General features: G+C 36.6%; 1 protein-coding gene across 27 annotated transcripts in view; it reads right to left on the bottom strand.

The window, feature by feature from the left end:
* Window positions 1-18,682, bottom strand: part of PARD3 (par-3 family cell polarity regulator) — a 443,789-nt gene that overhangs the window by 177,236 nt on the left and 247,871 nt on the right. For 21 of the 27 annotated variants that reach the window (XM_072033793.1, XM_072033796.1, XM_072033799.1 and 18 more), the window contains 4 exons: window positions 18,546-18,674; window positions 14,631-14,669; window positions 1,883-2,071; window positions 1,238-1,408 (listed from right to left, as the gene is read on the bottom strand). In XM_072033793.1, coding sequence (XP_071889894.1) covers window positions 1,238-1,408; window positions 1,883-2,071; window positions 14,631-14,669; window positions 18,546-18,674 — 528 coding nt within the window. The remainder of the gene's footprint in view (window positions 1-1,237; window positions 1,409-1,882; window positions 2,072-14,630; window positions 14,670-18,545; window positions 18,675-18,682) is intronic. The other 6 variants (XM_072033801.1, XM_072033797.1, XM_072033788.1 and 3 more) reach the window with 1 other exon arrangement.

The following is an 18,682-nucleotide window of genomic DNA, read 5'->3' on the forward strand; positions in this document are numbered from 1 at the left end:
TGGGTCTAAGTTCAGTATTCTTGCTAAAACAGGATGTTACCAAATATTAAAAGGTATGAATTATTTCAATACCAGGTGAGAATCCATGTGCCTCCAAACTGGCTTTCCAGTGCTGTGAGTACATGTATTGAAGCTGTGTATAAGCAATCAGGAAGAACTTAGTACTTTCAGAAAGACTAGTATCTTTTTTAAACAAGATTTTATAATAAGATATGAACGGGAACTTTTTTAAGATCAATTTTATGCATTAAAAAATAAACCATACCCTTTCCCCCTAGGTAGGATCAGGGGGAAACCCCTAAACCCATTTGTGCACATCATTTTCTGAAGCATGATACTCAAGAAAAAAATATTCCAGGTGAGACCTTGCTGGTGTTTAGCATGGGTAAAAGAATGACTTTGGGTTGTTTTAAGAACAGATGCCTCCTTGACCTCCCATTCAACCGCACACTATTTAACACAGTGCATTTCTCCAATGCATCAAAACCATTTTGAAGTCTAACTCTATCCTCCACAGCATCTGCAGTCCTTCTCAGTATCACACGTCCACATATTTCTACTAGAGAGCATTATTTACATTAATCTAGAAGATAAACTATTACAAATCATGAAAACATTTCAAAACATCAACACATTAACATAGTACTGGAGGAGACAGAAGCTGCAAACAATATCAGGAAAAGAATCACTACTTAGCCCTGAATTCAGTATTTGATACTTCCCTGCAACAAAGGCCAAGCCACAACATATTGAAAATCAGAAATAACAGAATTATTTGCATCAAGTTTTATATATTCTTTACATAGAACTTTTAATTGCTTAGATAAAATATAGTAATGAAATGTATGAGCTCTACTCTTAATTAAAAAAAATTGAAAGTGACAAAGGAGCAAGTCAGTTAACACCAAGTCTATAAATGAAAGATTCAATAGACCTACATAAAAACCTCTAAAGAACAAAAATCACATAAGCAGTGGGATCCAATTACAAAATCAATATAGCTTTATTCAGTGTTTCCTGTTATTCATTGATGAAAATACTCAAAAGAAAAACTTTATTGATCCAGTAATAAGGTTAGCATGTCTAACACTGAATTTCAGATCATTTTGTAATTCTCTCTTTCTTTAGTTCCTCAAATATTATTTTCCTGCTCTCAGAGGAAACATGACATCTCCTATAAACACAAATACCTTAGAAGAAGTTAAAACGCCCAATCCCAATATCAAAAGTGTATTACCTCATTGCATTTACTTATTCGCCTCGCCACAATAAGCTGAATCATTCCTCGTTTGTTTCCTTCAGTGGACATGGACCTTCTTAAGGTTTCCATAGCATCTTGATTTGTTTTGCCCAATAACGATTCTCCATTTACCGCTATTAGTTGATCATTCACTCGAAGCCTGCCATCCTAGAAATTGAAAGGTTGTATACCCAGTTACACAAAACCCTCTATGAAAGAAGTGAAGTCTTCTGGAGGGAGGGGGAAGAAAACAACCAAAGAAAAATAATCAAATAACTATACTTAGTCCTAATAGTTTATAGCCAAGTGAACACAGGTGCAATAGCTTCTATTGCAAGCATTGTAGGAAATGTCTATTCCAATCATTTATAGATTTGCACTTAAAGCTATTATCATAATCTGCACAAATAGCACATTATTGACAGAAGCAGAGACTGCTTGTGTCCGTCGTAAGAATCTTTAAAATCTGTTTAAATCATCAGATGCATAAAGGTGAATTTTTGTAGAAATCTATATGCTTTGATGGTGTAAATCAAAAATGCTAGTTAAAGAGCAATCTCTTCTTGAACCTGTGTTCATTTCCAAAACTGCCCAATTACGGAAAACAGAGGAAGACAAAGGTACACAGATGTTCCCTCTTACCTTGGATGCTGCTCCACCATTAATAATGGACTTGACAAAGATTCCTAAGTCGGCATGGTTTTCTTTTGACCGATTCCCTTTGACACTCACACCAAGTCCAGCTGATCCAGAGTCATTAAGCGGAACTTCAAATGTCAGGAATTCCCTGGTGCCATCAGGTGTGAGAACAAGCTCCTCTTCCTCTGCTTTCTGTCAGGAAGATTAACATGGGATTATAGAAGAGCATTTCTCTTTGGGAATTCTCTTCGTTCCACAGCTATTAGCATTAAAAAAGTGCTTTTAAGTACAATGCCACAATATTTTCCACAGTAATTATTTGAAGAAACATGCACAAATACTGTATTTTCAATCACCTCCAACTGACGCCCAGATTCAGAAATATCTCATGCTTCTGCCTAAGTGCTTCTCTGTGTAGTAAAATAATTGAATCACATGTCATTACTGAATGTGCCATTAATACCGACTCACACGTAAGGTACCTTACGAGCCAAAAATGCTGCATCAGAAACATTTTCTGATTTGAAAATCTACAGAACTTTTAAAATATTATCATCTTTGTAAACCATGGGGAGAAACTATGTGCAAGAAGATTAAATTGAAAAATCACTCATTCACCTCAATTTGTTTAAAACTAGCTGTGTTAGGAAAAATAGAAAATTACACAGCTGAGATCTGAAACAGCACATCTCTGCTATTGCCAGGTTTAGCATCAAATCCAGTTCAGAGTGCCAATTTTCCTGTCTTCCCTGGCTCCTTCCTTCTCTTCTGTTCTCCTACCCACATCTTTGGTTCTTTACTGCCCTCCCCACTCTGTTTTAGCTTGGCTGGGACGACCACAGGTTTTGAACACCTGGAATTATAGTCCCAGCCCAGCTAGTGCCCCTGGCAATAAGGTGCTCAGTGACATTGCCCATGCAAGGAAAGCCATGCAAGGGCAACCTTGCCTTCTTGCCTCACCTCTGCCAAACTCAGGATGGCCTGGCAAGTGCTGTGGGGACAGGCTGGGAGCAGGGGCCCCCGGGATGCCCTAACAGAGCATGGCATGCGTGAAGGCAGCAAGTGTGAGTACAGTGCTGGGGAAAGGTAATGGTGAGCCCAAGTGTACTGTTACTTTCTCACCCCCACAAAGGAGCAGCAGCAGGAGAATGCCCACCAGAACATGCATGTTAAGTCCCTGTAGTCAGTAGTTCTTCTCTGGAAGAATTAATCTGGCCAATTTTTTCATAATCTTAGCAAATAAGATTTACTGAGATCACCCCTCTTACTGACTTGGATTTTATACCGACTTTTCCCATGTCACTCTCATCTCTTTGCAAACCTCACTCCTCCTGTTTCTCTACTCCCAGACTCTGGGAGCAGGGCAGTACACATCACAAGCTAACTTTTGCCTGCTGAGCCATCCCTGTTTCTTAAGACCTGAGGAAATGCAAAGCTGACAGGCTCTTCTGAAATCCAAACACAGACTACTGCAGAGATGGATGTGAAAGCCATGTGGAGTACAGCAGACTGAGATTATCAATTTGGGCACAAGCATGTTAGTTTTGTCACCATTGACCTAGAAATGCAATGTGAAAATGTCAGATGGGAAGGAAGTCAGATTGCTGAGAGCACTGCAACAGCCAAGGGAAGAAAAACAGGAGCTCTGCCTTTTCCCACTTGGTTAAAAGCATGAGCCTTAATGTGCTCACCAGCCCTTTCCCTCACATTAGACACACACATATAACCATTTTTTTTGTTATAATAAAGAATAATACTTCTTCAATTAAATTTTAAAAAAAGAACACCGTCTCTCAAAGTGCCATAATCAGGTTGGTTTGCTCAGGAATCCCATTTTCCAAACACATCTTTTGACCTTGCAAATCAGCATTATCTGTGCTAGCTGTAACAAATGGAAATGTGCTCTGTGCCCATGGAAAAAATACTGGATTAAAAAAAAAATAAAATTCCCAAATTTTGGCAAAATTACAACCCTAATTTTCCTGTTTAGGTCACAAAAGCTTCAGGGTACACTTGAGATGCACCTTTTGTCAGGTAGCTGCAGAATAAAGCAACCCGAGCAAGCAGAGCATTACCTTTGAGTTTCCATAGCACTGATCACTTTCATTTTCCTTAATAAGTAATGGTAGGAATAAAAGCTAGTGAGCCAAAAGGGAAATAAAGCCAAGGCAGGCCGTATGGGTAATCCAAAGAAGCATATAAGCTTATCGGATTTGTCTTTACTACTGTTATCATAATTTTACAATCAATCCCTCCTCTTCCCAGTATTTTCTAATGTAAAAAATACGCAAGCACTTCAGCCACGGTGATCTTCTTTCCAGTGCAGGGAGCAAAACTGCTTCTCCACAGAGTCCACCAGGTGTACTTCTACATGCCAAAGGGTCATGCCTCAGGCAGCATCCCCAGGGACCTGGCTCAAGGCCACTATGCTTCTTCTCTGCACTGAGACCAAGGAGCTGCATTATCAGCTCAGTGCTACCCCTGATGTGATTCTTCTGCTTGCTTATTTTCCCCAGCCTTAAATAAGGAAACAATCTAATACAGAGCTACAGACACCCGAGTGTGAAGATGAAACTTAATGCCTAAACCTGGAGCAAACTACTCCTTGGAGCTGCACAGGAACAAGCAGATCATGTGCATGAACAAAAGAGAGACAAGCAGCCTCCTGGCTTGTACTGAAGCCATGAGAAAATTGCTCAACTCATCCAAAGAATAGATGGCTGTTACTGGGTTAATGCTAGATTATTTAGGGGCTTCATTGGGTACCCACAGCGTTTTTCAAGTAAGCCAGCTTGTTTCCCCACCTGTGTCTACAGTTTTGGGGACATGGAAGCCTTTTGCTCTCCATAATCTTAGCATCGTCTGTCAGTATCATATGCCTAAATGTAGATTTTAGAAAGAGAAAGCAAGAGACAAAATGCACATTTTTCACGCCCCACAACTTCTAGAAACACTTGCGAGAAAATGTGATATTCAAGAACTGAACCATTAAGATTCAAGGACTATGGATATGGAAGTACAGACTGTAATATTTGTACCCCTTCATGGTACCAAAGAAGGTCTAGGTATATATGAAGTATTGAACACCAATTCTATTTCATACAGACTGTGTAACAGAACTATGTATTGGCCATGAACCTCTAGGTGTGACAAAAAGGAGCCATTCTCAGAGAAATTAGCAGCAAGATTTTAGCCTGATACCTTGACATTTGAACCACGGTTGGGGGGTGGAGGGTGGAGGATAAAAAAAAATGCATTAGAACTGGCTGAATCCTTTGTTAACATAAGTGGTTACAGAAACACTAAACATAAATTTACTCTCCTCAAAGAAACTAAGTATCAACCACTACAAAAAGTAAAATTTACATTGAAATTGTAGAGAATATTAAGAATTTAAACGTAACAAACCATAGAAATTCCTTAATACAGCATAAAAATGCACAGAAATCTAAAATACACCATTAAAAAATTTAAACTGGGAACACAATCACTTCCTAATTGCAATAACTTCCATTTGATCTCGATATACTCTAAATTAACAGCTTCACTACGTCAATCAAACACCTCAATACTAGTTTCATGATTAGTTGATCTGTGAGAGAAATTTATTGCTTCATACACTTTGACAGACCAGCAGTAAATATGCAAGCAAATTTATGTACTGTGAACCCTACACAACAAAATTCAACTCCCTTAAGATTTTTCACATATTATGTCCAAAACAATTAACAGCAGGACAATATTCTGTTCAAACAGAGTCTGCTGAGGAAAAGGTCATCTGAAATCACTTCAGCTGGATGAATGAAGCTGCTCAAGTATGTAATCTGCAATAAAAATTCGATTGGTGAAAATATCTGTAGGTGATTTTTTTTTTCTTCAAATTCATACTTAGCACCAATTTATGCTAAACGACATTTGAGATAAGTGTTTCACTTTTTAAATACAATATAAATATATAGCAAATTTAAAGATAAACTTGATGACTAGAGTGAAATTATGGCAGTGTTTAGATATATATGGAGATTTAAAAAAAAAAAAAAAAAAAAAGATAAAAAGGGGGAAATTACTTTCCTCTTCTACATAAGATCAGTTTCTGATCTCATTAAAAAACTTGATATAATCTTAAAAATGACATTAAAATGGACCTTGACACTAACGGTGCAATAAGCCTATTTTATCGTGTTAGTAACAGCATCTCCTACTTATTCTTTTATGTTTTAAACACTACAAAGAAATTTCTTGCTTGGGACTTCTTCCCTTTATAAAATCCCATCAGGGTTCAGCTGGTGAATAAGCAGCATGAGATGGGTGAAAAAAAAAAAAAAAAAAAAAAAAGAAACCTAACAAAAAAGAAAAACGTCCTCCCACCTAACGGGGGAAACAATTTTCAATCAATCTGGGACAGGTTTTCAAAGTGGCTTGCTGCAGCTACAAATCCGGCTGCATTCTCTACCGAGAAGTTCATTCTCTTGCAAGCTTAGACATGCTGTCTTCTCAGCAGCTATTAAGCCACTGAAACTTGTCTGCAAGTTGCTTTGTGATTATGTGTGGAGAAAAGAAATAAGTTAATCATGCGACTCTAAGCAAAAATCCAATGCAGTGCTGTTTTCTTTCACAGAGGCAAATAATAAAGCTCTGCACCCCACACCTAAGGAGAAGATGTATTTCCATACAACACAAATGGAGACATTTACAGGGCTCCTGTATAAACACATGTATGGCTGTACATACACAAACACATCCTTTGTATATAATGATCATGTTCATGTGATAGATTAAGTAACTATAGCACAAACCCCATCTAATGCCTCTGATGACCCCATCAACACTACTTATTTTACCAGCCCTGGATCTTTCCCTGTCCAGTCTTCCCACATTACAGCCCTAAGCCTATTAGCCCTTGTTTAATCCTTATTTTGTTGGCCTACCCAGCTTTTGCCTCACAAATGTGTCATTTTGAATTTGCCTGACTGGAAACCCCAAGTGCCTGAAAGGTAAGTTTGAAGTTCCAGGGCCTTCCAAGAGCCCACCAGGTCAAAGCAATGTAAGTTATACAAGTAAAAGGAATGGAATATGCAAAATCACAGATGTACTCATTTGGTTCCAATACTGGGGAACCAGCCTAAGGTCACAGCTCTTCCCAGGATAGTTTCAATCTTTGTAAGATTTTAACATAGTATTCATTCTTTATTCCTTTCTCAAAAAGCACCTGTGAAACTGAGAAACCATAACATTAGGAAGCCAGTAAAATCTACCTCAAAATTATTATAACAGAATTCTTATTTTGAAGCGTATGTGATATATGCGGGAGGAAGGAGATACCAGCTAGGCATTGTGCAAAGACATTCTTGGCATCAGAGAGGACTCTGTTTTGTCCTCCAAGTCAGGCAGGTGACACTGCTGTGGTATCAGGTATTCTAAACCGAGATACACAGAAACATGGCAACACTCATTTTTATCACATGGCATCACATAAACAAACACATAACATTAGTATCAGGCAGCTTTAAGGAACCAAAACAACAGCTTCATTGGTCAACAACTGTTTTATGGGGCGTGATGTTTGCTACTCTTGTAAATGTAGATGTAGTACTGCTGGAGGGACTGAAAACAGAGCAATGTAGGTGGCCTGTAGCACACCGCTCTGACTTCAGTCGAGGCCTCTCCTCAGGAGGAATTACTGAGAGCTGATGCATCCCGGTGTGGCTAGGCACTAAAGGTAAATATAACAACAGCAGCTCATTCAGATTTCAAACTGGACCTCCAGCAAAGAAAAGCCTGCCTCCTGCCTCCTGATCATGTAGCCCCACACACATTCCAAGTTTCCATTTGAGTTTCTTCCAGAAATACTACAAAGCCTTTTATCGTTCTTTCCTTTTTTTTTTCTTTTTTTTTTTTTTTTTTAAATCAAACACTTGTGTGTTGTGTTAAAGGCTACAAGAGCATAAACTGTCAACTTACCTAGTTTATAAAATGATATCAGGTGTAAGCCAACTAAACAACTAAAATTCTTATGCCTGCTTTGTCATTTAATTCTTCCTAGGTTAAGTATTTTAATCTCCCATACATTAGATAAACACTAATGAATCTTATTTGCACGTATACACTGAGACTCATTATTCATATTAGCTAAGTTAATAAGTCACATCTGGCGAATACTGCACTCTTGTTCAAATCAAGCAGCAGCTGCTAAATATCAAAAACTACATTTGAATTCTAAGATTTTATGGGAAATGTGGTCTGCTTTAATTTTAATCCCATCAAGGAAAAGTTTTTTGCATATTACATGTGGATTAACTTTGGTACGTCTTTATATGTAGAAATGCTAGCTCATGAAAATACCGAGAAACAGACCTGTAACATTTCCAGTTACATCCATTCTAAGGATTTAATTCAGTACCAAAAAACATGTTCCGTATTCAAAAACGTCTCCGGTTTAATGCTTTTGATGGATTAAAAAATGGTTTAGGAAAAAAAATTTTTTTTTTCCAAAGCACAAAAAATTCTAGCATGTGATTTTTATTTAGTATGAAAATCAAAGCTTTGCAAAAGCCCATGTTTAAGTGTATCCACATGTTTGTTATTTATCTATATGAGAACGCCATTGCTCGTCTATGCTAACATTATTCTTCCTAATGCTAACATGCTGATCTGGGGTGTTGTAGGAACTGTTTTAAGGAGTTGAAAATCTATGTTTAAAATCAACTGATCAGACCGCTAAAACTCTTTCGTTCATTATACATTTCAGAATTTCATACAGGCAATAGTCTCTTGCAGTTACCCTAATAACTACCATTTATTAAGGCCACCAAACCCCACTCCAAATTGTTGTTCCTACTCAAACTTTGCGCTCCTACCGTATGCTCTGAAACAAACATGCAATTGTAATGCTAACCTCTTTTTTTTATTATTATTTTTTTACAGATGCTTATCCTGGATAAATGAAAACCAAGGGATTAGATACACAGCAGGTGTCTGCTCTGCCAGAAGTCTATAAAGCCATAGATCTCTGCACTATCCCTTGTTCCAGAAAACCTTCAATACCCAATACAATAATGGCACAGCTCCCTAAAAATCATTTTACTTCTCTTATTGGCCTATTGGCTGTACAAGACCAGAAAGACAAACGAAGCAGATACAGAGTGTTTGGGAACGCCAGCCAGAACTGGGAGTGCCCCATGTCTCACTCCTAATTCTCCTACAGAACGTCAGGCAGCCATGGCAAACCAGTTCATCTCACTATTTTCCCAGGATTTAAAGGCAAGGAAGAATTAACATCAAGCACCTAAAACCAACAGTGCAGTAAAACAAGCTTTGCACATAACCAATGAGTGTCCAAAGGCTTAAATAGGAATTTTAAGCAACAACATGAACTTTGCACTGCCCCAAGTTAAACCAAGTGTTTGGAAAAACCCGTGACCTCAGTGCCTGTGGTAGCAGATGACCATTAAAGGACCTGGGGGCCCCTTTCACTCTCACATCCTATAGCTGTTGTTTGAATTGTAAATACCTTATACAGCCAACTTCTCATTGTCCAAAATAACTTGAGGTTGTTATGTAGGAAATAGTGTAATAATGGTGAATAACGATGTGCACACTAGTGGGGCTTCAGGATGACTCTGTAGAAGCAGCAGTCACAGAACCTCAGTGCAGGGACACTTACATTGGCTTGCATGAAACTGTCCAGCAAGTTTCATAAAACTAAGCATTGAGAAAATGGCTAAGGATGCATTTCACTCACAGCTCACTCAAAGACTGTTGGGGTGCATCTTCCCATGTGCCACAGTCACATTACAGCCCGGCTACATCACTGAGGGTGACAGAGACACAGCTCCGAGCAGGAGGGTCAGTCCCAAGCACAGCACTCATTACACAGAAGTTTTTTTGTGGATTATCCTTGAACATTCCAGGAAATTCAAACTACTCAAAGAGCATTCATAAACACAGTCCCTCAACTGCTGTTATTAATTATTCACAACAAATTATGTCTCAGCTCAGCTCATTAATGCCCCCAGAACAAGCTATTTAATAATGGAGTACCTCCTATGGTAGAAGACTCAAAACACAACATTATCTTGCAGAAGATTACACATTTGCTCTTTCTTTCATTTGATCTGTTCCTTATGCCACAACTTGATGAAAAATAGAATCTATACCCATTCAAAATAGTACTTCGAATACATTGTAAGCACCCTTCTGTCTCACACTGTTAAAAAAAGGTATAAAAACAATCAGCTCCTGTTGTTTGCACTGTTCCTAAACATCACAGAGAAAATAACAGCGTCAGCTCCATGAACATCCAAACTTCTCCTTATTTGATAAAATCATGCTGTACCTAATGATATCAGCCCTGCTGTTGGTGTTGGCTGGTACGGGTGAATGTACAATTTTGGCTCAATTTTTAGGTGTTTCAATCACCTGTTCTAGCAACAAAAATTGATGAAACTTTCCCAAAGGAGATTCTGTGTAAAGAAATGTTACATTTACTAAGTGATACAAAGCTGCTATATAAGCTGAAGTTCTAAGCAAATGCCTAAAGATGAAGTGATGGGAACTTAACTGACAGCTTTTGAAAAATAGAGCTATGGGTACATATATTGTACATTTTTTTTGCAAAAAGCAATCAAAAAATAAAACAAAACAAAACAAAAAATAAGCCACACCCAGAACACCACTACGTAAAGCTCAGAACTCATAGCACTTTTTCCCAAGACTGATCTCCAAGGATTTTCCATCCATCACTCAATATAAATTTTGTTTTTGCAGGCATTGGCTGGTATATCTCTCATAATGCTAACAAAAATAGTTGTATACAAAAAGTGTACAAAAATGATTATGCATTAGCTGTGACAAAATGCCTCTGACCAAGGCAGCTTTATCACCCAATTCCAATAGGTGGTGAAATTCTCACATAAAAACCATAGCTAATTTACTCAAAATCATACAGAAAAGTCTATGGCAAGAGCAGCAACTGAATCCAAGCATGCTGTGAGGTTTAGCTATAACATTATCCTTGGGTTCTGAAAAAACATGGTGAGCAAAGTGAAATTTAGATAATAATAGAAGTATCAGATGCTCAAGTTCAGAGGAAAATAAAAAGCAATCACATTTGCAATTTCTATAAGGGCTGCTAAACATTTATATATTGTTCCAACACACCAACCGCTCTTGTTGTGTCACTGTTAGGAAGCCTGCACTCACTGAAATTCATAACATTCTGCTCACTTACAATGATTTGACAGAGGAACAAATGAGAACAGAAAACTGAAGCTTTCCCATGCTGCTGAGTGCAGCAATCGTCAAATGGAGTCTGAATCCCAACTTTGAATCTCCCTTTATCAACAGACAACACTCCCTAGAAAAACTTCCATATATGATAATTATTATTTTTCTAGCATTATGCTTACATGGAAGTTAACTCACCAGTCTGAATTCAGAAAACAAACAGTAAATGACTATTGTAAAAGCAAAATATTACTGAAACACTATTGACTTTCAAAGAGTATGAGGAAAAATTAATTGGCAGATGTTTTACATAGCATAATTAACAGTTCATTTCAATGCTCTGTAACAAGATTAAGATAATTATACTTAGAAACAGAAATGTAATAATGATAAATTACTAGTTTTCATATTACGGTCAATCTCCTACATTCCAAATAATCACCATGTTCAGAAATAGGTGCATCTGTTCCATTTTGTCATTAGCTATACAAATGGTACAAACTAGTGGCTGGGTGAAGCAATGCTTTCAAATGTGATACAGGAGATTTCCGTGCATCAGGAGTAAACTGAGTGCCTGTTCCAACTGTCAGCAAAACACAACGTAAAAACATCAGTACTGTTTTCACGAGGTAACACATACTGGGTAGAGCTGAAAATACATTAGCAATTTGCATTGCCTATGGATAACTGGAGAGCAAAGCTTAAATTCTGCAAGGTTAGCATGTTAAGAAACCCCCTTATTTATGGAAATTCATGAATGAGAATATGAGAATGTGTATTCCATGGAGGTGTACAAAATATAAAGCCGTATGCTTTCTTGGATGGGCAGTTACAGAGTAAGCCACTCTCTGTGATTTCTGGCCAGAAATAAATTAAGAAACTAATTTTCAAGGTTTTCTTTTATTGTATCGTATTCTAACTACTGCATTCAAGTGCCATAATACTTGTATAAATGATTTCAAACAAACAGTTTCATGAATGTTACCCCTGAGTGTTAATAATGTACTGACAAATTAGGCTTTACATTCTTTCATCAATATCTGTTCTATTCTGTAATATATAAATTTTATTCAGGCCTTCCATTTTCTTTTTCTTCATTTTTAATTTCAAAGGTGCATTTTTCTTCTATTTCCCCACAAAGACATATCAAAAACAAAACAAAAAAAACTACAGCTATTTTGCCTTTAAATTAAAAGCAGATTTTTGTACTTCACCTCTCTCATTTCTACAGCTTCGCTGCTTTCATCAAGCTTTTCTTTTTCCTTTTTTATATTATTATTTTTTATTTTTTGCTTTGCTTTCAACTATATCAAGTCCTTGACACTTGGAGACTAAAACCGCACAAATAACAGCACATCAGAGCAGGCACAGAAATAGAAATTGCAAGATTAGAAATCTCAAAGACGAGAAAAGTAGACAGAGAAGGAATAAACAGGAATTGAGACACAACCAAAGAGAATAAAGGCAAGGAATGAAAAATACTTTAAAAAATTAAAATTACCAGGAAAAAAAAAAAAAAAAAAGAAGAAGATAAGTGTGTGACTGTATTATTAATGTGCAGCTGAGAAAATTTAGTTCTGTAGAATGGTAGTATCGCAGTTATCCAAAGCAAAGGAAATTGGAAGGAGGGTGGGCAAGAGCAAAAGCATTGTGCGTTTTAAACACTTACTGCTACCTTTAACATTCAGCCCATTTTTTTATTCCCACCCAGGGGCAAGCAAATCTAAAGACATGTACTATTCATACTACTATTGATCACTATTGCTTTAAGCTTTTAAACAAATTAAAAAAAAAAAAAAAAAAAAAAAAAAACCTCACCCCATAAAGATTGAAAAAAACACACGTTATACAAAAACATTTTTGTATTGATCAGCTTTCTGGCTTCATACCCACGCTGTATGTCTCCACATGCTTCCCAATTCACTTCCTTCTTTTCAGATCTTGCTTGAGTTTTCTGGCTGATTCAAGCCCAGTTTTTCAGCAATCCCTAGCTCATAAACTCCCTATTGCTCCTGCATAATCCCCTTGATAAAACACAATTTATGGCTCACATCTTTAGAGAAAAAACAAGAGTGTCTTATTTTCTTTTGGACTTTTCTTAGATGAAGTGAGGAGGTTGGTTCAAAAAAATGGCAGAGAAAGGATTTCACCACGGAATTTGTTACAAACAATTAATTTTGCAACAGATGAGCAATTGCTTTGTATAAAGCACCTATAGGCAACCTGGCTAATCATAATGAGGTTTGGGGGAAGTATTTCAATATAACTCCTAAAATCAGGACACTTTTATAAGACTGCACCCACAAATTATTTTCAATTGTACTCAATTACAGGCAAAAATGCTATCTTGAGCTTTGATCTTTGATCTCTTCATATATCAGCAGTACATGGCAAGAAACTATGAAGATAAGAATACGCATGCACTGATGAGATGTGCTAAAAAGATACTGTAAGGCATGTCAGAAACAATGATACACCCATAGTTTTGCAAAGCCCTTGAGCAGATGAGTTTCGTACTAGAGGCTGTATAAAGAAAAAAAAAAAAAAAAAAAAACATGGAAAGATAAAAGTATTGCTACTTTCAGTCCAAAGTAGAATGTTACATTTTAGAGGTAACATTATACTGGCCTAAAACCAGTATCAACCAGTGTTCCCTAAACTGAGATGACTGCTCTTTTCCTAAATTTGATTTAATCTCGGATACTATCTCACCATTGCTGGCAATGTACTCCACTTCATCTAGATAGATTTTTCTGTTCTTCAGCAGCTTTTCTAACAAATTTCAAATCCCAGCATGGATCTTTTTAATTTCTCTGTAATCTAATTTATTATTTAATTTTGAAATAGGTGCCTAACTGAATGAAGCTTCCTGAATTATGTTTTTAATTCAGATGTTGTATACATTTATGGTAACATATTATTGTAATATCCTCTGTTAATACTTCTTTTAGTAAACATTTTTGCATGTTAGCATAAACTGTATTAAGACTGACCTTGTCCCAGTGACTAAAATGAAGTATATAAAAAATTCACAGCCTCTGATACTTGACATGCAACCTGTTACAATCTTTCAAGGGTTAAACTTGATACTACTTCCCTGTAGTTTCTTTAAAATAAATAACAAACACCAGTTTGCTATGAGGGTACAATTCAGACTTAAACACAAACTGCTTAATTTCTCTTTTTTTGCATCTCAAGTTTGGTCATATAATCATGCTTTAAACAATTAGTTCCAAGAAGTAACCCAAACTAAGAGTCTACTGTTATCATTCCAACTTTAGGCTTCTGATTGTATATAAAAGATGTAATTTCAAATAGCACTTGAATGTAGGTAATAATTGAATTGTACGTAATATTCAAACAGTATTTGAAATTACATAAAAAATGCATTCAAAATGTAAAGCTAGAGAGAGCCATCTACAGTATATAATGTGAAAGGAGGATCTGTGAAACTTTGATGGAGAAGTGCCATATCAATTTAAAAACATTTGGGAGTCTTCCAGTATGGAAAAGACAAAGCTCTTACCGTTTCCTTTGGAATTTGTGACTGGTTTTGTTCTGCATTCTAAAGGAAGTAAAAAAAATAAATAAGAACATGGCTACATACGACATAAACTATCTATTAACAGGGGACTAAACAAAGAGGTCTAATTCTGATATGAAGTGGTAAGGGAAAAATGAAGGGTGTTGTCACACTCTCTGATTCAATTTTTTTCCAAATTTGCACTAAAGGAGAAGTGAACGAAAATAACCTCCACTGATCTTGGGCCAGTGCACCTGACTTTATCTGGTTACAAAGGAGGTGGCTATCTGGCTAAGGAAGGATCACAACCGCTCACCACCATTTTCTGGCTGGTGGAGTGTTCTCGTTCATGGATGCTCCCTGGCATTTCTCTTCTGCTTTGAAAGCTTCATAGAATGACCTCAGCAGTCCAGATGAACCGTTTCAAATACTTTAAACAAGTACCTATTTTTGAAACATCCATTCTCATTTTAATAAGGGATTTCCCTTTAGAGTGCATTTGAATGATCCAGAATAACAGAACTGGGTATCCCAGGACAGGAGGGAGCTTTCAGTCCACCATTGGTGGCACACTCCAGTACCCTGCATTCTTCATTTGTATCTCAGGGCTCAAAAGGCTGTATCAATACATCATTGGTAAACCTTTCTGCATTCCGCCAAACAATTTTGGAAGCACATGTAAGGAATATTGCTCTTCCAAGCCCACGTCCACTCATATTAAAACCCCTTTAAAGACCCAGGAGCCACCTTGCTGCTGGCTGGATGATCACTTTCAGGCAAACCAGCCATTTTCTGTTGTGCCAAGATGAAAACCTACGACTTACTGGACATTTTTGCTTTGGACTGTCTTGTAGGAGATTAGAATGGTTAGGCTCAAAAAACATAGTTGTCAAATGTTAACACAAACATCCAGTTAGCTTTACCCAACAGCCAATAAGAATAAGAATAAAAAATGAAGGTGTCAACTACCATGTAAAGAGCCATATGTAGCAATGGACATAATAGCTTGTAGGGTACAGGAGACTAACTCTACAAGTCAGTCTCCCTTTGACGATATTGAGAGTTTATCTCAAAAGCCAACTAACCCAATACTTCATGGGTTCATATAGTCGGTAGCGAGCTCCACAAAAATCCTTCAGAGCAAGCTGTGTTTAGTTATGTGAGGTAATGACAGTATATTGAGTTAAACTTAATTGCAGTAATCCTCAATCCTTTCATAAAGGAAGGAGAAAGGTTTTTTAAGAGAAAATGTGCTTCTCAAATTGATGTGGACAAACCCTAATATATTAACTATCTGGCATTAGGTAACACTGGAAGCAATAAAATGCCTGGTATTCTGGAGAAGCGTAATTGTTCTTCCAGGTCTCACTGGTAAGAGTTGACTCCTGACTCCTGACTCCTGATTTTCTTCCCTGCTTCCACATTTTACTCACTCTTACCATGATCTGTACTGTAGAAGCTGCTACATATAATGGTGGCTCTCTATCACACACGCAGCACTTAACCTCACAATGCAAAGATCCCATACTAACCTCAACGGGCTCAGCTTAACATTCCCATAAGTTTTATATGCAACTATACTTTTTTTTTTTTAAAAGTCCCTTCCAGACAATAATGGCAACAAAATTCAAAGACATTAAATTTCACAACTCTCCTGAAAGTTTAATATCTTCATTTTACTTATAAATAAACCCAAGGATAAATAACTTTTTGAAAGTCATTCATGTAGCCATAGCCAAAAACATAAAATCTAAACACCTCTTTTATTGGGATTACTATCTGTACAAATGTTGGCAAATATAAAATGGTTTTAATGGAGTGTTCCTCAGAAAGGAACAGCAAGTCCTGCACTTTATGAGACAGATAATATCAAATAACATGATTTTATGTGTATAGTTTCTGAGGCACATCTCATTAAGATAATATTCAATGCATACAAATGTAGAAAATGTGACAGCAATAGGGGAAGGATGGAAATACAAATTGTTACTAGGTGGCCAAAGAAGGTTTGTATGGGAGAAAGATGAACTGCATGATTTCAGATCATTCCCCTCCCTCCTCCAGTATTCATTTTCTTTTATTTTGTACATAAAGCTAGTAAAAGTCAATGAGAGGAACTGGATGAAAACACTTTTTTTTTTTCTTTTAAGATTATTTCTTACCAGAGAAGAAAGAACAGCCCTCATGATGGGTTTTAATTCAACACCTTTCCCCAGCAATTCTGCTCATGCTCTTTGACAGCTGTCAGCAGAGCACACCTAACATTCTTTCTTGTCAGACTGCAAACAAACAAATCCTTATGCAACAGAGGATCATCACACACATATACTGTCAGATCCTCACAATGCAATTTGTTCAGCTGGAGCTATAGAAATGTACTCCAGTTCACATCTGACCCTCTGACTACTTAGTGAAAAGCCCACTTCCCACCTGATGCAGCCAAGAGGAGATCTGGCTTGCCTGTGTTGATGTTTGCCAAACTAGCCGAGAGTATCACCTGAGCAGCAGCAGGGAGGCTACTGACGTTAAACTCACATAAGTGGGCTGATGTGCTGTTATATTTAAAACTAAATCAAGTATTACAATGGTTATAACCCTGCCATAGTTGCAACATAGCTTTGTTCACAAGACATTGAAACAAATGTTAAATTATGCATTTAACTTCCTTGCTTCAATATAGAAATAATATACACAAAATTAAGACATTTTCTTACTTCTAAGTTTATTTAGAAAACTTTTAAAGCATTTTCATTCACCTTTATGTAAGATAGCAATACTGTGAAAATTACATCAGAGGAACCTACAAACAGATTGCTTTCACAGTTCCAGCAATAATGTAGGGCATAATATGACTTCAAATAGTTCAGTTCTCCTCATTTTATGACAACTTTCACTTAACTTTATCAGTATCTTAAGTTATGTTCCAAGAATATTAAGCTAAAATTGTGGTTCATTTGCAACCTTCCCTGTCACTTTGACTTACTAGGTTTAATTGTAGCTTTGAAAAGTAAAAGACTAATGTTAAATGTCTTGATATGGCCAAACAAAAATTCATTCTTTTTGCATTCAAAATACCACAAATCCAATAGAAAAATTAAGCAATCTATTCATCACACTAATATTTGTCTATCTTCTTATGATAATGCAGCCAAATAATTTATTTTTAGAGCTATATATAGCTATGATAATACAAATAATAAATAACTTCAGAAACTTAATTGAATACAGAACAAAGTAAGACTGCTACATTCACAGTCTACCTTTTCATAACAGAAATTATCTTGAATAATTATCAGAGAAATATCTGTATACACTATGCAAGTGGAACAGGTAATGTATGAAACAGTACGAAACATCATTTTATTTCCATTTCACGTAAATTCCTCAGAAACATTTTCTGAATTACCCTGCTAAATTAATAACTGCAGGGTTTCCATTCCATAGAGAGATTGCAGTTATATTCAAAAAGGGCTACTATTTCTTATATATTCCACTTTTTGATAGAAAGGTATTTACATATCCTGTTTTGGCATAATATCATATGCACTGAAATATTTTAGTGAGCAAGTAGAGGGATGAATGGCAAGCTTTCAAACATAGATTTGCCTATGTGAAAGATATGAAATAATCTGCTTGTCTGCATGCAACCAAATAAAGTTCATCCAGGAGCTTCTTCTCTAGTAAACATCTTCACTCGAAGTAAAACTCTCACTTATACATTATTAACAAATATTTAATTCCATAACCAGATCTCAAAGAGGATAAAAAACATTCATGTAAAACATCCTAAATAAAGCAAAATACCATTTTTTATTGCTTATATGCAGTGCTGATCATGCATGTTTACTAGTAGGTGACAAGATCAAATCATTTGCTCACATTCATCTAAATCTCTTAGCTTCTCTCTATTTTACGCACCAGTTCCCTTGGATGGAATGTTTCTTCCTGTCGAAAAATCTGAAGGCTGACGGTCCCTCCCATCTTGGTGCTTCTCAGCAAGGACACAACTTCTTCTTGAGTTTTGCCTGTTAAATCAACTCCATTTACCTGTGACA

This window comes from Anas platyrhynchos, chromosome 2 (assembly GCF_047663525.1).
Source record: "Anas platyrhynchos isolate ZD024472 breed Pekin duck chromosome 2, IASCAAS_PekinDuck_T2T, whole genome shotgun sequence".
In the NCBI taxonomy this organism is placed as follows: domain Eukaryota; kingdom Metazoa; phylum Chordata; class Aves; order Anseriformes; family Anatidae; genus Anas; species Anas platyrhynchos.